General features: G+C 44.2%; 1 protein-coding gene across 1 annotated transcript; it reads left to right on the top strand.

The window, feature by feature from the left end:
* The first annotated feature begins 4,377 nt into the window (after positions 1-4,377).
* Positions 4,378-21,665, top strand: LOC145229973 (uncharacterized). Its single transcript, XM_080095325.1, has 2 exons — positions 4,378-5,067; positions 17,820-21,665. The coding sequence occupies exons 1-2, from the start codon at positions 4,455-4,457 to the stop codon at positions 19,244-19,246; spliced, it is 2,040 nt and encodes a 679-aa protein (XP_079951451.1). The 5' UTR covers positions 4,378-4,454; the 3' UTR covers positions 19,247-21,665.
* The last annotated feature ends 1,152 nt before the right edge of the window (positions 21,666-22,817 follow it).

Below are 22,817 nucleotides of genomic sequence, written 5' to 3'. Positions count from 1 at the left end.
CAAACTTATCTCCCAAAGGGGACGAAAAAATGTGTCCTTGGTTCGCTAGGGCTCCCACGGTGTAATGCCAGCTCTTTAAATTCCCTCAAGTGAGTTTGGCAACTTGCAGGCCTTGCAACAATTGAAACCTCATTAGGGTGGCATCGGAAGTACAGGTTTACCACCAAAAACGGATTTCTTTTGTGAAAGGCGACGGCTTGAAATTGACAGTAAGCAATTACAAGGGCCATTTTGACGCCTTCCATGCCGATTTAGTTGCCACTGTCGCCACTGCTTGCCCACGACGGCTTGTGTCTGGTGGTTTTGAATGGGCAAATGTGAGGAAAGGCACTTGATATCTGGGACGTGGGGCTTGCGGTCGCAAAAAGGTATAGGATGCCACTATTTTGGCTGGCGAAAACTATTCTACAGTTCTTACCCAGTACTTGTATTATTATGTAGGTCAGTTTCCAACCATATTAGCGCTTTGAAGCTTGTTCTGCTATAACGATGCAAACAACAATAGTGAGCTGAGGAACTCATAAATCAATTACTAAATTGAAAATTAGTGCCAAATGATCGTTTCCTATGAAACAATTGCAAGAAAACCTATGGGCTCCTTTACATTCTTAACACTCTTGAGGAAATGTTACTTATTAGCGGAAAAGGGCTACAACAAACACAGGGCTCGTATTTCTAATGCATACAGAGCTGACCTATTTAGCTTAGTCCTGTTTAAACGAGTATTATCGCTACAGGGTTACATCGGTCCCTGTTTCAGGCATTTAAAGACCTGGTTTTTCAAAGAATGCGGCACACAAAGGGGTAAATTAGTCATCCACTGTTTTTCAATGCATACGACGGAAATTTAACTTCAAGCGTATTTTGCTGCGGTTGCATTGTCGGAGGTAAGCCACCACAAAGGCCACCCTGGCCATTCTGAGCCTTTGACCTTGACTGTTGGCGACTTGTTAACAAAGCCTTGGACAGGCTACCACGTCTTTGTCGTTTTGGGATCTGGACACTTAGATTTCTGTGCCATTACAAAGTGGGTCATGCCCGGCGGACAAAGAGGCTTAATTTAGTGTAGCTTTTGTCTCTGGCGACAAGCGTCTTGACACCGACGCCACTGTTTTCAAGACGTTTGCAATTTCCACAGACACCCAAGCCGGTTGAGCAAGCTTTTATTGGGCATGCGCGAAATACGACGATTTAATTTGTCCTTCTCGGCACCTCAATTGACATTGTCATCTAATGGAAATAAAAAACCTGTACACCTGGTCTATTAGATCACAATCTACTAATCTAGAATTTTCTCGAATGATATTAAGTCCTGTCGATTTTATTTGAATCAATTTATTTTCTGTTATCATTCGAAGCAAATATATTTTCAAATATCATATTAACCTTTTTGTTAACAGATAACAACGTTTTTTTTTTATGAAAACATACACATCATTTTGCCGTACATGTTGAAAATACTCTTGTTCTACAGTCAAAACCTTTTAATGAAAGAATCTTACAATTTAAACTTGCAACAGAACGCCCAGTGCACAATTGCGTATTTATCATAATTTTTGCAGGTTTCCTCTGTTTTCAAACAAATTATTATTCTTGAAATATTTATCACGATTTTACTGGTTGCGTATATTTTCGTAGGCGCATAACAACTTAAATATATGTGCTTTATAGATCCCCATTTTATGATATTTAAATGACGACGTCACAATTTCGAAGACAAAGAAAATTGGAATTGTCATTATTTGGATGAATTAACACAGTACAATGCAATGTCATTGTTTCTTCAACCTAGCAAAACTTATGCAATAGCAAAGTTGACGGTTTAAAAGTTGGAAACGGGTTTAAGAAGCAGGCAAGCATGATGCAAGAAGTTGAGCAAATGTTTTTCAGATTATTTTGACTTTTCCAGCCAGACTTCGCAGCAGGTAAATTAAAACGACAGCTGTTGCAATGACTTTGAAAGTTTTAGGGCAGGTTTGTTGCAAGCTGCAGTTAAAGACCAATTCCACATTGAAGACATTTGGTAAGCCTGTACGTGTTATTTATTTCTTTAACTGACGGTTGAGATATATATAGTTGGTAAGTATGGTACTATTTAAACAGGTTCATTATTTTTTATTTTACATTGACTTGATGGTTGCGTTATTCTTGTAAAAATTGGCAAACGTTTTAGCGAATGGATACAAGATTATCGTTGCTCCTAGAACGCATCTGTTGTTTGCAAAAGTGCTTTTTCGTGTTCAAATTTGAGTTTGGGTTTACCTTGTCGCAAACTACAGCTACGCAAGCTTGACCAAAAGGCTTTAAACGAGCAATTTGTGGATATAATGATAGTCGTCAAAATGGTGCTTTGTGCCAAAATGTGGAATAAAAAGTGTTCGCCATCGGCACAGGATTTGTTTTTTCTGGTTTATAACTTAATTGTGGTTTATAATTTCTGGTAAAAGAGAAATTTTTGTGTTGCTGTAATCATTAAATCATTACAAAAACCAGAAAATACAAAAGCATTACAGTGTAATGGGTAGGTTTGTTGCAAGCAGTAATGCTTTTGTATTTACAGTGTAATGCTTTTGTATTTTCTGGTTTTTCCTTAATTGTGGTTCACAATTCCTAGAAAAGAGATTTGTTATGTAACTCTATTCATTTTTTCTGGTTTATTTCTTACTTGTGGTTTATAATTCCTAGGAAAGCGAAATTTTTGTGTTGGTGTAACGTTCTGGTTTATAACCTAATTGTGGTTCATAATTCCAGACAAAGAAAAAAATTGTGTCGCTGTAATGTTTTTACATTTATTTATTTGAATTTGTATGTATAGCTAGAACTCAGAAAGGCACAAAGCGAAGCTCCGTGTGAAAATGTCTAAAACTGCAGCGCGGTGCGAAACGAAAACTCAATATATCCGCTAGGTTGTGCTGTCGCCACCGATCTCAGTGGCTGGGAGCTGGGGTTTTCCCCTATTTTCTTTGACGCTTTTTCATCACGTGACACTTCAGGCACCGCCTTACTATTGCGTAACTTGTCTGGCGGTTGCGAAACGTAGATGGTTTAACGCCTCAGAGCAAACGGTTTGCACTGGAAATTAAAAAAAACTGCTATGCCCTGACATCACAACTTCGGCGCTGCGCCTGATAAACTTGTTGATTTCGGCAAAATTCGTTGCAGTTCCGTTTTCCTGCTTGGGGAAATATTCCGCCTCAACAATAAACGATTTGGCGGGAAAACGCGGTGTTGGCGTTGGCGTGTGTGTGCCTGCGTGTACCACAGAGCAAAGAGAGAATAGAGTGCTCTTCGCTCTCCACCGCAAGAGCGCTTTCATCTCGCGCGAAATGTTTTACAGCTGATTCGTCCTTGCAGTTGGATAGACTTGTAGGCTTGTGTAGTTTTTGTACAGTTTTGTTCGTTTTTGGTGTTTTTTGTTAGTTTGACAATGTCAACTTCGCCAAATTGCAATACAAGAACTTTAGGGTGGCCAGCAAGTCAAGTATAAGCATATTTGTTGCGTTGTAGTGGTTTTATGATTTTAGATTTATTTTAGGTATATTTAGTTCGGTGAAATTTGTTTTGGATTTTAGTAAGCTTTGTACACAGTCAAATTAAGACGTAAATTCGTTTTAAGGGGTCTTGGTTTACATATGAAAATGATAAAATTAACAAAATCACTGATTGTTTGTTGTTTGTGTATTCGGTCATACCTTATATTTATTAACAAGATGTATTTTGAAAGTTTAAGTTATCAAGTAAAGTGTGCAAATTGTAACTGCAAGTAACGACCGAATATGGAATTAGACAGTTTTGTAAAACTCATGTAAAATTAGTGGCAGACTGTTTTTGCATTGTATATGTGCATGTACATCAACTTGCAAAAGCAACCTTTACAACTCGACTAACACAAACGTCACTATACTCACCACAGCCATTGATAACTCCCATCATCGTACGTTCGACGTTTGTAACCGGCGTTTGGCTGTTTGTTGTGCTTTGTAAAAAAAGAGAGTGTTAAAATGCGAGGAAAAAAGGCGATCGCAGTTTAACAAAGTGTATTGACTAACAGAGTGACGACCACCAAAAAAAGTTGCCGGCTTTTGCATTCCTTTTTAGTTTAGCTTTAACGAAAGGTCTTAGCGATGTAGTGTGGCACCTTTTTCAGCATCGCTAACTTCCGTTGATTTATATAGGCAAGGGAGTTGGCTCTCTGTGGCACTTCTATCTGGGCAGCTGTTCCGATTCCATAGTCAATCTTTTAAGTGTATACCAAGTCTGCTTGAGACTTTAGATTTTCATCTTTCAGCTTATGCAGTGTTTGGTAAAGTTGGTTGCAGAATTTGGGTGCAAGATTTAGTGCAAGTAATGAAAAAAAAAAATAAAGATTTTTTTTGTAACTTTGATTTATTTTGCAGTCCTAAGGTTGTTGGCTAGTTTGTCTCTTAGCTCGTGGCTGCAAAGTTTTCAGCGCAATGAAATCTGCTGCGCAAAACAACCACGATCAGGCCATGATGGAATATCTAAACCTGCTGCCGTTTTTCTACAACGAGATTGACGACGACCAGCCTTGCATACCCTGCCAGGGTGCTGCACCCAGTGAAGAGATTTGGAAGAAATTTGAACTTATCCCAACCCCACCCCTGTCACCGGAACACGACGGTTCGGTCGATTCCGATAGTGATTCTGAAGTTGGCCAAATTTTCAACACAGACACTACAGAAACCTTGGCCCAAGTTAGCGACTGTCTGGGCCAATGCAACGATCCACCCATGACCGACACCACGAGTAACTTCGACGCCACAAGTAACAACTGCACGGAAGGCTATGAAGACCAAAGTTCTGGTCAAAAACTTATCAAAGACTGCATGTGGAACGGCTCAGGCCACAAGCCGCATTCAGAAGTACCCCGACGCTGGAGAGATGATTCGCCGGCAACTGTGAGTCTACTTCCCGCCAATGGATTCGTTGACCCACGGTCTGTGTTTCCTGAACAGAAGTGCGAAGTTGGGGGAAGGCTAAGTGCTCTAAACCCAGCAACGATGATTAGGCGGCGGAGCGATGGTAGCGACAGCCCCAGCGATTCCGGTACGTCAATTCAATTTTACTTGAGTTTTAAATACTAAACAATTGTAAAAATTAGGTGGTGCGCTTACAAGAAGTTTTTCATATTTAAAAAAAGCTGCGTTGGTTAATATTAAAGAAATGTACAAGATTTGTGTATGGGTCAAATCAATTTATACGGGGCCACCTTTTGATTGACGTATCAGCTTGACACCTTTGACACTTTGCGCGGCCATTGCACGGGTCGCTTGACTTCGGCCCAAAACGGGCGCTGATACCCCGGCTGATATATCCTTCAGCGCCGATGGTAGGGCAGCGGAAATAGCAAAGCCCCAACCAGTCTGGTTTCGCATCGTCTGTTTGTTGTGTCTGGTCGGGAATGAAGGTGCGATGTTATGTAGTTTCGTTTGCGCGCAATTAACTCTTAACATCCATCGATGCTTACTATTTATATGCCGCCCAATTTAAACTTTAATATTCTACCGGTTTATGTTTTTAACTCGGGGCGGTATGTTTATAGTTTACGATAGATTATCTACTGTGAATTCATTTATTTTTACACTGATTGCTGCTTTTAGTAACGTACGAACATAAATATATGTTTCTCTTGTTAGTTATTCGCACATATGTAAAATATCAAACAGTTCTTGTTTGATAAATGGTAAACCTTCACTGCTTTGATCTATCACAGTGTCACCCTTTTGATATTGAACCAAATTCTATGCACCTCGTATATGTTTACAACCTAGAAAGCGTTAGCGTAGTGCTTCGATCGATTTTTTGTTCTTTGCCTTATTACGACAAGGCCATGTTAAGGGTAGACTATTCGACGCTACTGGGAAACGTTAAACATTCGCCCTTTCGGGACTCTGCACTGAGCGCATTACAGTGACTGCATTCCTGTGAATAATATTTGCAAGTCCCAATTCGGGTGACCTAAGTGGTGCCAGCGCGCTAATTGGTCCTCAGATCGCGACTTCTGTCTTGATAAAAATGCGCATGGGGAATTCTGCAAGCCGTGTTCCCCGCAAGGAGAAATCGCAGAAAAGTTCAGTGTGGCTTACACAAGTGACAGAACGCACGATGTTTACGGTGGCCCATGAGGTAACTGTTTCCATAGCTCGCCGCATTGTGAATTTCTCTCTCTCGAGCAACCGCCGAGCCTATTTTGCAGCGATGGAAAGTACCTATGACACATAGCGCATCTTAGGGTTTATGTGGACTGTGTTATCTAACGACAGCTTGAGGCGACATATGCGTCTAACCAAGCGTACAATTTTATGAATTGCTTTAAAATCACAAGCACTTTCGGATTTGGTGGGCGTCCGCAATACGCAGTAGATTGCTGTGTGAAAGAAATGTGTACTTGTTTCATATCAGGTGTACAACGTCTCAATTAAAATTTTGCCTCAGGCGTCCGCTGTTGTCGTACTAAGGCTGGCTATATATACACTTAACAGCGCATTGACCACTGGTGTATGATTTTCGGATCAAGTGGTCAGTCCATCACGGCTCAGCAATGTTTAGCCTTGCCGGCAACCTAAGACACCACAGCATGAATTGCGCAACATCTTTCCTTATGGAATAGTCTGCAGACGTTAGTGGCGTTTGTACCCAGTGGGACAGTGCCTCGTTATCGAAGGAATTCACAAGGCCAAGGCCATTATCGTGGGATTTGGTCTGTCACCTGGTGCTTTTGGCCTACGTCACATAAACCCCTCGCGCCGACCGGCGATTGATGTTTTTCTTGCCAGTCGCGCTCGGCCGAGCGTAAAGGCATTTAAGTCATGGCCACCCGCAAGCCATGGCTACCTTTTAACTGTTGCTGTGTCGATTGTTTCCGAGCGCTTGTTTCCTTTTCGTGTTTTCGGCGAACACGCCATAAAAGACCCTGCGCAATAATCCTAACGACAGAGTCTCGATATTAAATCGTGGAAGGCCTAAACACTGTACCCGTCCCGGCAACCTGGACCGACAGAAAATTAAATTACACTTTATTGGTATGAGAGGCCGTTAATTGCTGCGCCGAGCAAACACAATTTTGTCCGATGATACAGTAAATGAGCAATAAGTTCGCGTGCTTACTAACCTCAATATGATATCACCAAACCAAAGTCTCGTAGTTCGGCCCATGGGGCTTACGGTTGCCCAGCTACTTCCTACGGAGCACACGCGTACTGTCTGGATCGGAACCGGGCTTTGATCCCCGCCACAGCAGTTGTTCGGCACGGCGCGAGATTTAGCATTTTGCAATTGTCTGGATTTATCGTTCTTTATTTGACCAAACCTTAGGATTCCTTTCTCTTTTCCTCGCGCCGGCTCTTTACCCGTTTTTGAATAAGGCGTCATGAAATATTAACTACCCACTAACGTGCCACACGTTTGATCTCACATACTGCTATGTATTTAACTAACAGCTATTACAGAAAAAAAGGGACTTATGTTGAGAAAAGTGCGCCATCATATGTTGTTTCTTATAGGATGTGGTTAAAAGTCTTCGGTGCAATTTAAGGCTTAATGATTCACTGCATTTAACATGCAACAAAAGACCCATGATGCCATTGCATTTAGGCTTTCGTTATTAGGTATACACCATGCTGGGTAATGAAAAGTTTTTTTGCCGCGCCTTTGTCGTTGAGGGCGCCGTGACGTATTGCTCCATGCATTTTTTATGAATCGATCGATCTCTACAATTTGTGCAGTGGCGTGGTGCCCTGTTGCAAAAACAACACCAAGTCCCTCGTCAAACTACAGGGCTTTTGGCACGCGTATTGTTGACCGTAAAGCAACAATGCCTTAATTGCCGGTGTCCAGCACAAAGCACACGCTTCAGCGAAACGTTCGCTAACCTGTGATTTAGCACTTGTTCGGCTATCGAGGAATTTGCAATTTAAATATTCGAGCTACCGCGAACATTACATGGGTTGCAGCAGAGTTCATTGTATATCTAAATGTTTTAACCTCTCGAATTGACTCGATTACTTGGGCGTGTTCACTTGGTAAGGTGTTATTAAAATCACACCGATGAAGGCGACAGCTTAATTGCAATTGTGGCACTTAACACCGGTCGTTGTGCAACACATCGTCACTGCAAATTAATCCCACTTAAAAATACGACACCAACCATACGTTGTGTGCATGTTAGGTAATGCGAGCTATAATAAACGTGTACTTCATAACTAAGCAGCCAGATTTTGGTTTATCGCCTTTGTGATTGAAAATTGGTTCGTCATAAGGTAATTGTGCTTTTAATCGCTTCAATCAACGGTGTGGCATTGTAATCCTATCAAGGTTCCGATCGTGTACTTGAACGCTTGGCTCGCAGCCAGGAAAGCAAGTCTTGAGCGGCAGGACAATACCAGCGCACTGACATGTCCATCATTCATTACAACTTCACAAACGTGAGAAAAAGTGAGCCACGGAGATTTTACGGGCAAAAATCAGCTTTGTCGAGACTGCCCAGCGTCATAGCTTTTGTTCGGCAAGGATTGATAGTCGGCCATTCAGTGCCCCTATGTGCACCACGGAGCCGCATGTGTTTATAATGGGTGCGATACATCGCTAACTGTCCGTATCGCGTTGGGGTTATCTTCTTCCGGGCCCAACCGATAAGACCCCTTTCGTTTACCGAAGCCCCAGTCGCTGTAACAAAGCCATTCCGATTCTTGAGTACGCGCGGTGTGTGCATTATATGTTTGCCTTTGGGGCGGAACGCATTGCCGAATGGTCCCTTCTCCTTGCCGTGAACCGCACATGCGAGCGCCGTTGTGGATTTTAACTCAAAATGTGTGACCCCCTTCCGTTATTTATCATACGGCTTCCTGAATGTCCGCCTGGCACGAACCCATGATACGCTTGGTCTCGCCACAATGCAATACCTAACGTAGGGCCCCTTGTCCATCTCATCAGCCAGCGAAAGTGCCTGACATAAGGAGGGCAACCGTTGGTCGATCGCCGTCTTCAGTCATCGGCTGTTATGTCGCTGTTGTTTTCATAAGGAACCTGAGCGAAGTTCAGCGGCGTTTGCTATTGTATGTCCCAGGGCTTGACCCGGTAGTGTAGACCGCACGCCCCATAATATTATTCTTACGGAGGCGTCGTCGCGTGTGTGTTGTTTCCTAATTTTGGGGCTCCCCGGTGCAATAAAGTTTTTTTGCTACCTTTCAATTCAGCTTGAGCGTTTAACTTCGTGGTACCAGTATGTCTGTGGAGTTTGTAAACAAAAGATGTCTAAATGACGCAGCACCAACCGCCAGATAACGGACCAAATTACTTCTGAAAATGCTTCTTTTAGATAAAAATATTAAATTTAGATATAGTTGTATGTACAACGTCCCAGTTTTCAGACGAATTTCAAACTCTAGTTGTCAGTATAGAAATTAGAACAAAAAATACATTGGGCCACTCGCGTTGCCCTGATGGACCATGGGATCATTGTAACTCGGTTTATTCGACAATACGGAGCGGACAATTTACACCATTGATGGACATTGTTCCCCAAACTCGCGCCTGTAGTTGACCGAGCCAATGACCTTGCGTTTCCTTCCCGTGGCACGACATTTCCATTTCCACTTGCATGATATATTCGGACCAAACTTTTAACCGGGTTCGCGACCCTGCTGACTACAAGATCCCTAAACGCATGGACACGGGAAATAAATACGGCACTCGGGTAGGATGCATTTCCAGTGTATAACATGTTTCATCCCAAAGCCAAGATAAAGCCACATCGTCGGCAGAGGATATCCTAAACATGGCGTAGCAACATGCATTACACATCCTCGGTGCGGTTTTATTAAAAGCCAGAGCTTAGGGCTTCGTTTTACCACGGCGCAAAGCCAACCCCTTCGCGCCGGCTTGACCAAATAAACAAACCACCGACTGACATACATTCCAGACCTATGAGCAAGTACTTACAGACCACTGTGTAAAGCTGGCCTCTGGCGACCCAGTGTTCTAGTTTTAGTTGATAGTTTTAAGGAAATGAAACACCCAATGGTGCTAAATAGCGATAATGAAAACTTTGAATGCTAAATTTACTTCCTTGGTAAGTGATACTATATACTTAGTGCAAAAATGTTGCAAAACTTGGGAACGCGCCAATAGTAAACCCGGAAGACAATTGAATTGTAAAGTTTAACCACCATGAGAGGACTAAACATTTGCATTCAACAATTCGGCGCCATTTGACTCATAACAGTTTCTGCTTCTAATGCGGCTTTTACTGTGCGGTAGGGGGCTGCCATACTACGCAGTAAAGCCGGAACTGTGGCGCACAGTTCCCCACCGACGTTTCCATTCACAAATTCGCGACCGCTGCTGCTATTTGTAGAGGCCACCGAGACGGCACACTATTGCTCGCATAGGAATGCTATAGGGAAGTTATTCACCTAACATTGGCCTGCAAAAATTACAACCTTACAACCCCCAAAATTGTTCTGACGCGTCTCAGTATTACGCAACCGTATTTCTTGCGGCGCTTGGCACCTTATAGCGCATTCCTAATTTGCTTCGCCATAGTCAGAGTGCTATTTTGGACTTCAAAGCGCGTATGGAGTGAAGTGCATTGGTATGGCGACCTAGAGTCTGCCTCACGCCGGGATGCCAGAGCGCACCATTCGTGCCTGCATTTTCAGGCAGTGCGCCTAGCCTTCCACCTATACCAGCTGTTGTGTGGCGACGTTGAACCTAAACTTGGAAAAACCTGAGACAAAGTATTAAATTATTCAAAGCGCCAAGCAGCTTGCGGAATCTCCCGTATTTTAAGCGTCCGTCTTGCACATGACGGAATCGTCATTCCAGGGGCAAAGCGCTTCCGTCTGGCGCTTAATTAACACACGCCGCGTCGCTAAAGAGTGTTAGGTTACGCAGCACGATCCCTGCACAGCCTGCACATTTCTGGTTAACCAGGACGAGTAAAGGAAACTCACCCTGTGCATATGCCTATGGATCCACGGACGCACTGCTGGATTCCAAACTTTGTCAGCTATTACGCAACGCATCGACTGTATTGTGAAAGAGGAACGCCTGAAGCCCTGTATAGTACGATGAAGTGGTGCGGTGTTGGCGTATGCTCAAGAGTGTCGACACAGCAAACGCGGGTTCAAATATTTATACAGTGATGCTTTGGGCTTTGTATGCACTAGTATATGGCCTGTACTTGATAATCTTACAATTTGACACTTAACTCGCTAGTAGACAACGTCGTTTTTTAACCTACTTCTAATGCAAACGCACTGACCGGCAGTGCAATCACTGATACTGGCCACAGTGACCTTTACATGACGTCTGTTGCAGGAATTTAGCCAAACTGAAGTCAGCGGATACGTGTGCTGCACTGTTTTGAGGCGTTTCCGCCCGACAGCACACAGGTATACATACCAACACGCTTCGCCAAATAAACACCGCGATATATTGGCTCACTCCGCCGGTACTGACATCTGTATCGATCCTGTTCAACAACCATTAGGTTAAACAAGTCATTTGGTCTGTACACGAAAAGCGTTTTTGTGTCTCCATCGCCAACACCGGCAACGGGCTTGTTTTGTTACGGCTTGCTTGAAGTGTAGCATGTTGGTTGGTACCCCTACCCCTTGTTGTATCTATTCTAGACCCGCGCGTGCCCGGGCAGGTGTTACGACCTCGTAGACCACTGTGTGTCCAAATATCATATATTTTATTGCAACTGGAATCACTTGGTACGGACATCGCCGACGTCGTCGCTTGCTTTGTGTAAACTTAAAGTTTTGTTGGTTTTGCTGCGGAGGCTTAGAAGTCCATCGGCTTCGTTGAGTCGTTTTTTTCTCCCCATTCCTACCATCCGTGCAGCGCAGTTTGACTCATTTGTTTTTTAAAATGCGGCGATGAATCAAAAACCAATGCGGTTTCCTCTTAAGCCGGTACATTTATGTGTTTGAGGAGAAGGACACCTTTTTGTCGTTGGACTTACAAAATTGTTGACCTACGTTTCCAATCAAGATTGTTGACATTAATGCAAAAGCCATGTGTGGCCCAACCCTTTTTTAAGCCGTGTAAGGCAACACTTGATTATAGGGCAGCGTGTAAACTGTAAAGCTCTCCGCATGACGGCATAAAATACCAACGGTTTTGTTCCGGTTCTGCCGCTTCTAAGAAGTCAAAATGCCGACCTGAGCACAGGTTTTGACATAGATCACGGCAGAATGTTCGCTATGCGAGTGCGGTGCTTTTTGCCACTTAAGTTTCTGGTCAAGTACTTGAATCGCTGTGTCATAGGTGTGTAGTAAATGTTGAACGGTAAGGGTACCGTCTATCCATAGATATATTTTGCACATAAGGCGTTAAACATTGATTTTCGTGTTCCTAGTCAAAATACGCTTAGTCATGTATTTGACAAATCTTTACCGCGCAGTTGTGTGACGCAAATACTTCCGTCTGGACCAATGCTAGCCAAATATTTCGTTGCCAAAATGAAACTAAGCCTTAAATCGCTTTCAGTGAACTGGATGGTTCAATTTTCCAGCCGGAGCCCACCCAATTGCATAAATTGTCCTGTCTGTAGTCGCTGGCCGCGGGGCAAATCGCCACAGTGCAAGCATAAAGGGGTTTGTTTTCATTTCAAATCGTAGCGTATCGGATGTTTGGGCATCTGCGAAAACCTGATTGAACCAGCTGGCGGATTTGTGACGTAGGCTTGCCACTTGAGGGTTGGTGAGTCAACGCTTTTCAAACACCGCATTTTTCTGTTTACGTACATTCATATAAGAGCTCCGGTTAGAAAACTACTACACGCGCTTTATAGTGACTCAATTGCCCCCTGTGGACCGCAGCGTTTCCGTGGCGAAGTTTTTACCCTAAAATTTTCTCTCTCGCCGCGTGACAAACCTAAATTGACACATTCACGATTTGAAGGCTTATTCATGCCTTCTCAAATCTTAAACCGCAATCTTAATCCAATGGCGACGAGACATACATTTTGTTGATCCATGTCATAAAACGTTACCGCCCAGTGTTGTGGGTCTGAGCATCGTTCTGGTGTCTGGCGGGACGGTCGTTTATCTGTCTGCTGTCAAATTCTCACGCCGAGTTAGGTTTCTAAGAGCAGTATTGAAAACAATGCCGTGTTGACCTTCTGCAAAACGAGCGTGTACTCTACGAATGAAAAACACCTGCGTTATGCTTTCTTGTAGCACAACAGTCCAAATTTACTTAATATGGTTTGTAGTATAATGGCTGCATTGTTTGCAAGTGTAATAAATAAGAAAATTATATTGTTGGGTTTGAAATTCCTGCATGAACTTTTGCATGCTCATAAGACAAGGATCAATGTGCCCATATAAAATTCACCTTAACACGGTAATACAGGCTAGTGTTTTGAACTTGCGCCGAGCCTACGATGTGCGGATGTAGCGTTGATTGCTGACACCCTGTCATACATCATATTCGCCTTGCTACAAGCGCTCTAAGCGATTTATACGTCGGAAGCGGGTATCGGGAATCATTACAGCGGTGTTACCCTACTAGCTGTGTAACATATAGCCTATATTGCAGCGTAGGCGCTTGGAACTCTTGTCGAGCTCGTGCAATGTTTATGTTTTTAATCGCTGCTCCGTGTGATCGCTTGACACGAATTCCGGCATTGTGTAAGGGCGGACGTCTCAATGCCTTTGAGAGGCGACATCTACACATCGTCCGGCCTCTCCACCCAAATCCACGAGTGCCTAGGACGAGTATACTCTACTACGCAAAGGAGTATGCGAAACAGTCAAGCCATCGCCACTCCAACACCTGAGTATCGTCGCATCCTGGTTTCGCATTGAACGCTGTTTATGTACAGATACAAACCACACACACGTACTATCTTATTAGTAGATTCTTTATACACAATGTAACGCGCTGTCCAAAGAACGTTGATTTTCCATTCCTTGTCTGGTTAACCTAAACACATAAACATATCTTGGTAATAACAGCACATGTTTTGGCAAAACTCTGCTTTATTTGCAACAGTGTTTGCCATTCTGCGTATATTTCAATTTAAAGCATCCTATTATCGCGTCAATCAATCTGAAATCGCCGGTCCAAACGGTCACGTAAAACAAGTTGGTCACTCAAACAGCGATAAAAGCGGGTGGTCGGCGAACTCGTTTGACTCGACACAGTTTATGGCACACAGAAGCCGGTGTTTGCCCCTCAACCGCTCAAGCATGGCATGGGCGATCGACAAAGCGCTGCAAAGTAGGTTCGGTTTCGTTGTTCGCACGCTCTTTTGCTGCGTGCAGCCGCGATAGGAAGAACTTATGCATAATTTGGCCGGGAGTTATGTGTTGGGCCTCTCAAATTTCGCCCGCAATTTGTCATATGGGCAGTAGCGGACAGGGTTTTCTATTGAAATATTGTTCGCGTCTTTGTGGAATGTTCCTTCGCTGCTCAAGGGTCATTTGAGTTTTAAAGCTACAAGCTTACTCGCCTTGTTACCGGATTGGCGTAATCCTGTGCTAATCAGAGCATGTTAATAAGTTTAAAGTGTTTGTGATCGCCCGGCCAGGCGTCCACTGTGGTTCAACAGGCCGGGGCTCACAGCGGCGTCTTAAGAAGTCAATTTCCGTGGTAACTGGACACCGACTAATTCGCTTTAGGCTCTACCCGGGTTTTACGCAGCCGTTCACCATAGACGCTTGTAACCTATGTGGTGCGTTAACCCATATGCCAGTAATCAATTACCCGGCAAATTTTACAGCTTTGCCTATGAGCTTAGGCGAGTAATGCCTGTTTTACGCTTCGTTTGCCGCTGACCGACCACACCAGGCGATGGCCGTGATCACTTCACCGCCTTCGGGTCATGATATTTGACCGTAATTTTTAAACCAAACGTGTTGCAATCTTTGTAGTTGTGTTTCGGTAATACGCGTGAACGCCTGGTATTTCAGCCGATCTTAATTTGCTGTGCTAAGCGCTAGATCCAGATCCCGATAACAGATAGGCGGCGCGGACACAGACGCAGATGATGTAACTCAATTCATTGCGACAACCCTCAAGAGGCCCGGTAATTTGCATCACAGCACCCTTTGCTTCCACCTCGTCACTCCACCGGCCTTGTAATTCCGTTAAAATTAGCTTGCATCCATTCCCACGCCCCCAAGGTCGCCCTAAGCTTCCGTTGAAGGTTTTTACCTCGGCGTTTTAGCGTCGTCGAAAGCTGAATCCAGTTGGGTGATATGACTGTCAGACACCCACTCCAGCGCGTAGCCTGCGGCTTTGCCTAATAAGCGTGACATAACGCCGCCGCGAGTTTGCGCAAAGCCATTTGAAGTTCGCCTGTCCATTTATACTTTTGGATACAGTAATTTGGTAGCCCGGCGCCCCGAGCCATATGCTGCGTGGGCATTCGCGTCAGAGCTGAAAAAGGATGCCACCATTTGGTCTTAGAATATCACCTTGTAATAATATAATGACTATCACATTTCCTCACTAACTTTGGTCAAAAAATAGGAAATATAGTGCCCAAGGCCTGATTGAAAATCCAGAGCCCCAATATTTGCCATTAATTCGATTTTAATGACTTGGGATTCATGTTCACTGGCCTGACCTATAGTCAACCACAAAAAGCCATGTGTTATGAAAACATGCGCCTTTGGATTCCCTTTGCAAATTGATGACTTGTGTTTTTTCCGTCTTCGTACAATTTATGTGTGGCAGATGTTTCTCCGCCATATCCCGTCGTCGACTTAAATGCGGAAGAAAACTCGTTATCATCTCGCCTAGCTGTTCGAAACTATTATGAGTGACTCAGTGTTTACCGACATTGGCCCGCCTGCCATCTGTCGCTTTTTGCCAGTTTAACCTTCGCTGTCGGCTTTCGCTGAGAAAACAAGAGTAAAACTTTATTGTGAAAAAAATACCGCTTGTAGCCCACCGAAAATAGTGCAGCTATGTTGCTCAAATACACTACCTATTTAGCTCTTTAATAAACATTGGATTTTATGTAGTGTGTGCTCACATATTGATCTGTTGATTAGAACAACCAACGTAAGTCCTTAAGTTGTTAAACTGTAGCAGGTTAAATTCGCATTCAAAACTGTAACTGCTTTTTGACGAGCTTCCAAGCTTTGCGAAGGCCGTTAGCTTTAACACAAGGTCGTTTATTACACGGGTAATGTGAATTCCAGACATTAAGAACAACTCGGTCACGTTTGATGTAGGGCAAAGCCGCCTGTACTCGATACACCATTGCGCAATGCTTTACGGCAAGGGCAAGCGCTCTTCGCTCAGTCATTAACGTGGGAATGACGACATTCTATCCTCAAGGGAATTGCTTTTAGCGTCTTGGCCGAGGCACGCCCGATTTAACCCTAATTGCGTACAGGTTGTGCTATATAAACGGGCAGTTATATTTCTGTCTAAAATGTGTCTCCTTGGTAATTAAGACACCTTTTTTGTGGCAAGGTTGTGCTGACTTGCAAGAAGGAGTTTTAGGCTTTTGTGCTGAAGCATTGTGGGCACTACTATGCCAATATAAGTCGATGTGTAAAGGACATTTGCGTCCGCGTTTTTGTTTGCATTGTATGCGCGGGCATTGCGTTGAATTGAAGGGAACAGACCAAGGGCTCTTCAGTGGAGATACGCGAATATCGTATGGCGTTCTTTGTTCTCCGGTTGCGCAGCTATAGAGGGCCACAATGGCATCGTGCCAGAGCATATGCTGCCACTTACACCGTCCCTTGGGTGTTTAGACTGGCTCAAATTTTGCCCAGCGTTCGAGTTTTTCTTTTTTCAAGTGCAATTTTGTACTTGCCGGCTTTTGGGATTTGCTGTAACAGGTGGCGGCTGGGCCTGGATACTATGAAGGCAATTCCGAGGCAGATAAGGCATGGAATGCGACTGCGGTCGGATATAAAGCTCGGTGGTCTCCTGTCTGCTGGCCGAATACTTTCAAATGCATGTCGACAAGTTGTAATTGCTGTTTCGCGCTTACCGCAGTCATGCAACTCAGCCCATCCTTGATCTATAAGTTGCGGTTACGCCATGAAACGGATGTTGCCAGTCTTTTGTGACGTTATATTCAATAGCGGCAATCAATGTCATCACGAAACGCACCGGTTTGTTGCCGACAAGCGCAATGTCAGATATGCCGCGTTACCGGTTTTGCGTTGGCCTATCTGATGCGGTACCGGTACGCAGTCTCCACGACCGTACATAACATCATTAGCATACACTGCACCATTGCGTAAGCTGTAAGCTCCGAAGCCTGCTGTTTGGCGTGCAATGTTGTGGCACATTACGACTGAAAGCGTCTGCTGCAAATTATTATGCATTAGTGTGTTTTGCTGTAACGTAAGCTCGGCGTTTTACTTCGTTTGCCATATGGCGAGTTTCTCACCCTCGGGCACTTGTGCGCGTTTCACCTGCCGTCGGAAAACCGCTATTACTTGAGATATCGCGATATCTAAACCATCAGGAGAACGATATGTCTCAAACCGTCGCTTATATAAACCCCTGTTTACAGTTGTTTTTTACTATCTCTGACCACTTGTGTGGGTTTACAAACTTGGGGTGATCTTTAATAGAGATTTAGAAAACAAACTGTATTTATTGACGAAAATAACGGCCCAAATAGACGTAAAAGCCACAAGCTTTATTGTTAGGCGTTTCGGCAAATACTCATTCCAACATCAGTGATATGAAGGGTCACATCAGTTACACCCATTTAAACTGTATTTGTGTGACACAAGCTAGCACTAAATACTTTTACGTATATCCAAGATAACCCAATATTCAAGAACTTCTTTATAACTTTGCAGATGAAGAAATAGATGTTGTCACTGTTGAAAAAGCATCACCGAACAAGACACCGACCACGACAAACTCCACTACAACACTTGGCGTTCTGTCCCAGGGCCGCAAAGTTGTGGGAACCCTGGTTTCCCGGCTCAATGGGCCGCATCGTCAACTTGCCCTTGTGACGTCAAACGCCAACCGGATCCGCAAGCGAGCCAACGACGGCGCAGACAAGGAGAACAAACTAAAAACCAAGTTTCAAGTCTCAAAGACCGAGAGAAATGGCCAGCAAACCGTCACCATGGTGATCAACAATGTAAAATCGGGCGCCGACGGCACCACGAAACCGGTCAATTTCCAGCTTAAAACCCTTCCCGTCATGACCACGTCTGTTGGATCTAATGGTCTGACTACAAAACGGCGTTTTACCAGTCCCAGCAATGCGGCAACGTCAGTAGCCTCAGTGATGCGACTTTCTACAAGTTCAAGCAATATCATTAACGGCCCGCCTCCTGCAAAGAAGGTCCGTGAATCACAGCCCACAGTAGCAGCAACCAATATCAGCCAGTCTTCGTCTGCTAAGCGACCCGTCCTCTCGCTACAAGGAATCTCCATGGTTACCGACACGGGCGTAATGAGGAACAAATCCGACCTCTCTCCTCCAGTGAAGAAGGAGCAGCTCTCGACCCCTCATCTTCATCCCACTGGAGAGCAAGTCTTCGTCGTGTCCACCGGTAATCCCGAAACCTTAACGGAGAAAAGGAAAATGACCAAGAAGGCCACGAAAGCAAAACCGGTTACTGTCCCAGCGGTAACATACGACACTCCTGCTAATAGCCCAGTTAGCTCAGCAGGTGAAAGCAACCCCTGCTCACCACGCAAGCAGCGAGTGATCAGCGGCGAATCCACAGCCAGCAGTAGCGGCTCAGACGAAGAGATCCGCGCCGCACATAATGTCCTAGAGCGTCAAAGGCGTGAGGGTCTGCGCGCATCCTTCCACACGTTGCGGAAATGCGTTCCTGAGCTTGCCGACACTGAACGCGCTCCCAAAGTCCACATCCTTAAGAAAGCCAAGGAGTACTCATTGCAACTTCAGGACGAGCAAATGTCCTTGGAAGTCGAGAAGGCCGGATTGCACGAGCGTAACGTGTACTTGCACCAGAAACTACGGGAGTTGCTCAATGAGATTTCATCTGTTCAACCCGTGTCTCTTGCCTCGCCAGTGAAATGCGAACGCGCCGAAGCCGTGCACCGGTCGAGTCATTTTTCGGCGCCATGTAACCGGGTGGTCTACTCGTCCGACGATCAAGACTGCAGCGACGGTAGCGAGTCGCCGGAAAGGACTGATGCTTATTACCAAGATGTGGATGTTAGCTCAGAAGAAGAAGAGGAGACTATGGGATCAGTGGATCACCTTAGCACAGCGGTATACGTGAGCGCTTACTATTAACTTGGAATTCAAAGTAATGCCAACCCGGCGGGTATTAAACCAACGCCGTATGAAACATGTATTATACATACCCATTTGGTTTCCTACCAAACAGACTTGAAGCCTATTTTAAAACTCGTGTACATATCCATACAACGGTTAAGTTTTCTTTTTCTGAGGAGTTCTTAAACCGTTTTTCGCCAATACCAAAGCGTCAACCAACCCAAGAAACGGTTGCCCAGCTTAATTCCGTTCGTTTTTTCCTTTTAAGTTTTTTTTCTGTGTTTTATTTCCGCCCAGCACTTTTTGTTTCAACGACCGTGTTTTTTCCGACTCCTTCTGTTTGTTTGGTGTTCTTTTATTTGCTTTGGCTAGAACCCCAGTTAAAAGGGAAAGTTTCGTTCCCCGTTTTAATTGTGTCTAACTGTTAAACATGTACATTTCAAATAGTGTTCCAGTCGCCTTTAGCGTCTCTTTCTTTAGTCTCAGCGTCCGCGCTTGTCGTTCTGGCTTTGCCAAACAAAGATCCATTCCACCGTGTGTCTAAACAGACGCGAATATACGTAGGCCAAGCGCCATCTTATGCTTGTACATAGCAAGAAGCGCGTTATGTGCGTGTAAATCCTCGATTAAAATGTCCCCAACACGACTAAACTCCCAAAATATTTCGCTTAGGGCGTCAAAATGGTAATAAACAAACTTGTTACAAAGCTTATCACTGCCATGCTGTAGCCTTTACACCTTAGACTTGAACAAATCATGCGGTCTTTGTCACCGTTATCATCGTTTGCCTGTATTTGCCATAAAAAGCACGCGTTCCACCCGTTTGCGTGTTGTGTTTCGTAGATTTAGTTCGTAGCCAGAAGGGCTTCTTCACCACCACGAGTAGAGTAGAGTGTCTGCATGCAGCCAAGGGTAAACTGCGACCACTGCCAATATCACACGAGCCCTTTTCTGCACTCGCATTTTTTTAACATACTGCTGCTACTGTTCGCTATACACGGTCTAATCGTAATCATAAAATCGTCCCGTCAAGCCGAAATTTCGTGCAGCTGCTTGACTGTCCGAAATACAGCAAACAGAAATATCAAAATAAGCGACCGTGGACCAAGTATTTTGCCCCGACTTTGACTTGTTCTCCCCGTCAATAGTGCCACAGCCTCCGCCTCTACGATGCTCTTCGTTCCGTTGTCAGTATTGCCGTTTCACCTTTAACCCCTACCCCCTTGCTCACTGTATCCTATCTTACTTCGTCCCCGTAGTGTTGCTGCCGTCGGCTGCCTGGCGTCTCGTTTCGCGCCATGTTAACTCTTCAGTGCCTTCTGTGGCGCCTGGCGCCGGCTTGGATGCAAAACGAGGCGCCGCCGCTGGACTTGCGTTGGTGCTGTATGTAACGTGTCCCCCCGTTTCAAGACGAGAATAATATGTTCCCAACCCCAAACTAAGGTGAAATTGCCAGTACTCGCATGTTTTTGTTTATTTCTCGGTGCTATAAGCGAAATGAAATAAGTTCGACTAGTAAGACAAAAAGGTGTTTTTTATGCCCGGTATAATCAATTAATAACTTCACAAGCGAAAAAAATGCGATATTTTGTCGCACAATGAAACAACCTTAGAGCGATCACGTTCGTTTGTTTTATAGTTCGTTCGTTTTTCGTTCGTTCTTTCAGTTGCTCATGCGTTTAGAAAATCCAATACTCACTGCTGCTATAACGTGTGTAGATTGGGTTGAGGACCCACGCTGCCAACCCCACACCCCCACCGACCCTCCCACCACTTGTGACGTCACAATGTCGGAGGGTTTGGGGTCGCGGCGTATCGCGGTACTGTTCACCGGCTTACCTCGTTTAGATCTTTCCTGTCAAATACGTGTCTATGTTATGTTAACTGTATATAACTTATTTAATTTTCCGAGTGCGTTACGTTTTGTTTGTTTGTTTGTTCGTTTTGTGTGCGTGTGTGTGTGCGTGTGCCTATGCCCGATTCGGGGCTCTTGTTTTTTTGTTGAACTGTTTGTGTTAGACAATTTTTGTTTGTTTGTTTGTTTGTTTGTTTGTTTCATTTTTGGTTCTTTACGAAAATGTAAAACCCCGCCAATGGCGCCTCACTCAAAAAACCCGCGTTCCCAAAACAACTAATTCTTGAGTTTGGTGTTGAGCGAATCAATGCTCAAAGGGCCGCCGAAAAAAAGCGATTCTTTATGTACCTTACACCCCCCAAATTGGGCCCTTTGTTCAATTTTCCTATGTTTCTGTAAATAAGAACTTTGCCAATTCTCCCAAAAACCTTCTTGCTGTAGTTGCATAACGCCGCATAGTTTTGTTTCGACCCCCCATGAAATATATTCAACCACTTCTTTGCTTCTGCTGTAGCCGGTTACTCATAGCTTGTGTGCTTTGTTACAAATTGTTACAACAATAAACGCGAAGTGAAGGGAAAATTTAATGTGTGTTGCAGTGTACAACTTATAGGCAGCCGTGTGTCGTGCAGGAAAAAAAGTAGCCTTCAATACAAGCAAATGCACGACTGGTTGAGATTTTCGCCAGAATAAGAGGTAAAAAAACAAAAACAACAGCGGCATTTGTCTTGTTAAAATTTGCAGACATCTTTGTCGCACCTATATTTAAACTCTTGAACTTTATATGGTCTGCTTAAAAAGCTACTTACCCAGTAAGAGACAGTTACCACGCAAAACAGCATGATTTATCGCGTTAAAAACTTTTTTGTCGCACCTTAATTCAATCACTTGTACTATTGAGAGCTTGCTTGAAAATGAGGTTGGTAACCACAGGTTTAGGTGGTACACAGCGGTAAAGAAAGTTGTCAGGTGGTACGCGATCCGTATAAGATTGAGAACCACTGCAGTAGAGCGACATATACCACAATTGCTACGAACATACGAACTAACTATATATTGTAATCAAGGTAAACACCTAATTTGACACAAATGGAAAGTAAAATGCCTAAAAGCAAAGTGGCAAAAGTAAACAAAATAACAGTCCAAAACCCACATAAGAAGAAGACATAGCTTTTTCCGGGCCATTTAAATCACACATAGCTATTATAGTGAGGCGACAAATATAGTTCCTCAGCGCGGAAACACAAATGGACGCCGACGCATAGCGTTTGTTCCTCCGCCAAATAGGTAAGTATGCACAGCTTAAGCCTGATGTCGAGTCACCTCCATTTGGGGCTGAATCACGCTGTCTTCCACCTCTTCGTCAGTTCTTAGTGTGGGTGTCAGATGTAGCGATAAAATAGCCAGTAACCTTCTCTGGAATGTTTCGGTCTGATAGCTCGCCTGCGAAATTGCGGCAGGACCGGTGATAGGGGATTTTACCACACACTATGTGCATTAGCTTGCGACGGTGCTGTGTTAAAAGGCAAGTTCCGTTGTAAACAGGAACACTACATAGTCAACAAGTGCGGTATGCCCCTCGTGCACCTTTAATGCTGAACTTCGTGTTATTTTGGCGACATGTTTTATGCGGTAAGGGGTTTATTTATGAAACAGTTTCACCAGAGTAAATACATTTAGCCATGCAGCTTTTATATTCTATGGCCTGGTGTCAAAATGCTTTGCTGACCGCAA

This window comes from Phallusia mammillata, chromosome 5 (assembly GCF_965637545.1).
Source record: "Phallusia mammillata chromosome 5, kaPhaMamm4.hap1.1, whole genome shotgun sequence".
Lineage (NCBI taxonomy): Eukaryota > Metazoa > Chordata > Ascidiacea > Phlebobranchia > Ascidiidae > Phallusia > Phallusia mammillata.
This window is presented reverse-complemented; position numbering and strand designations above follow the sequence as displayed.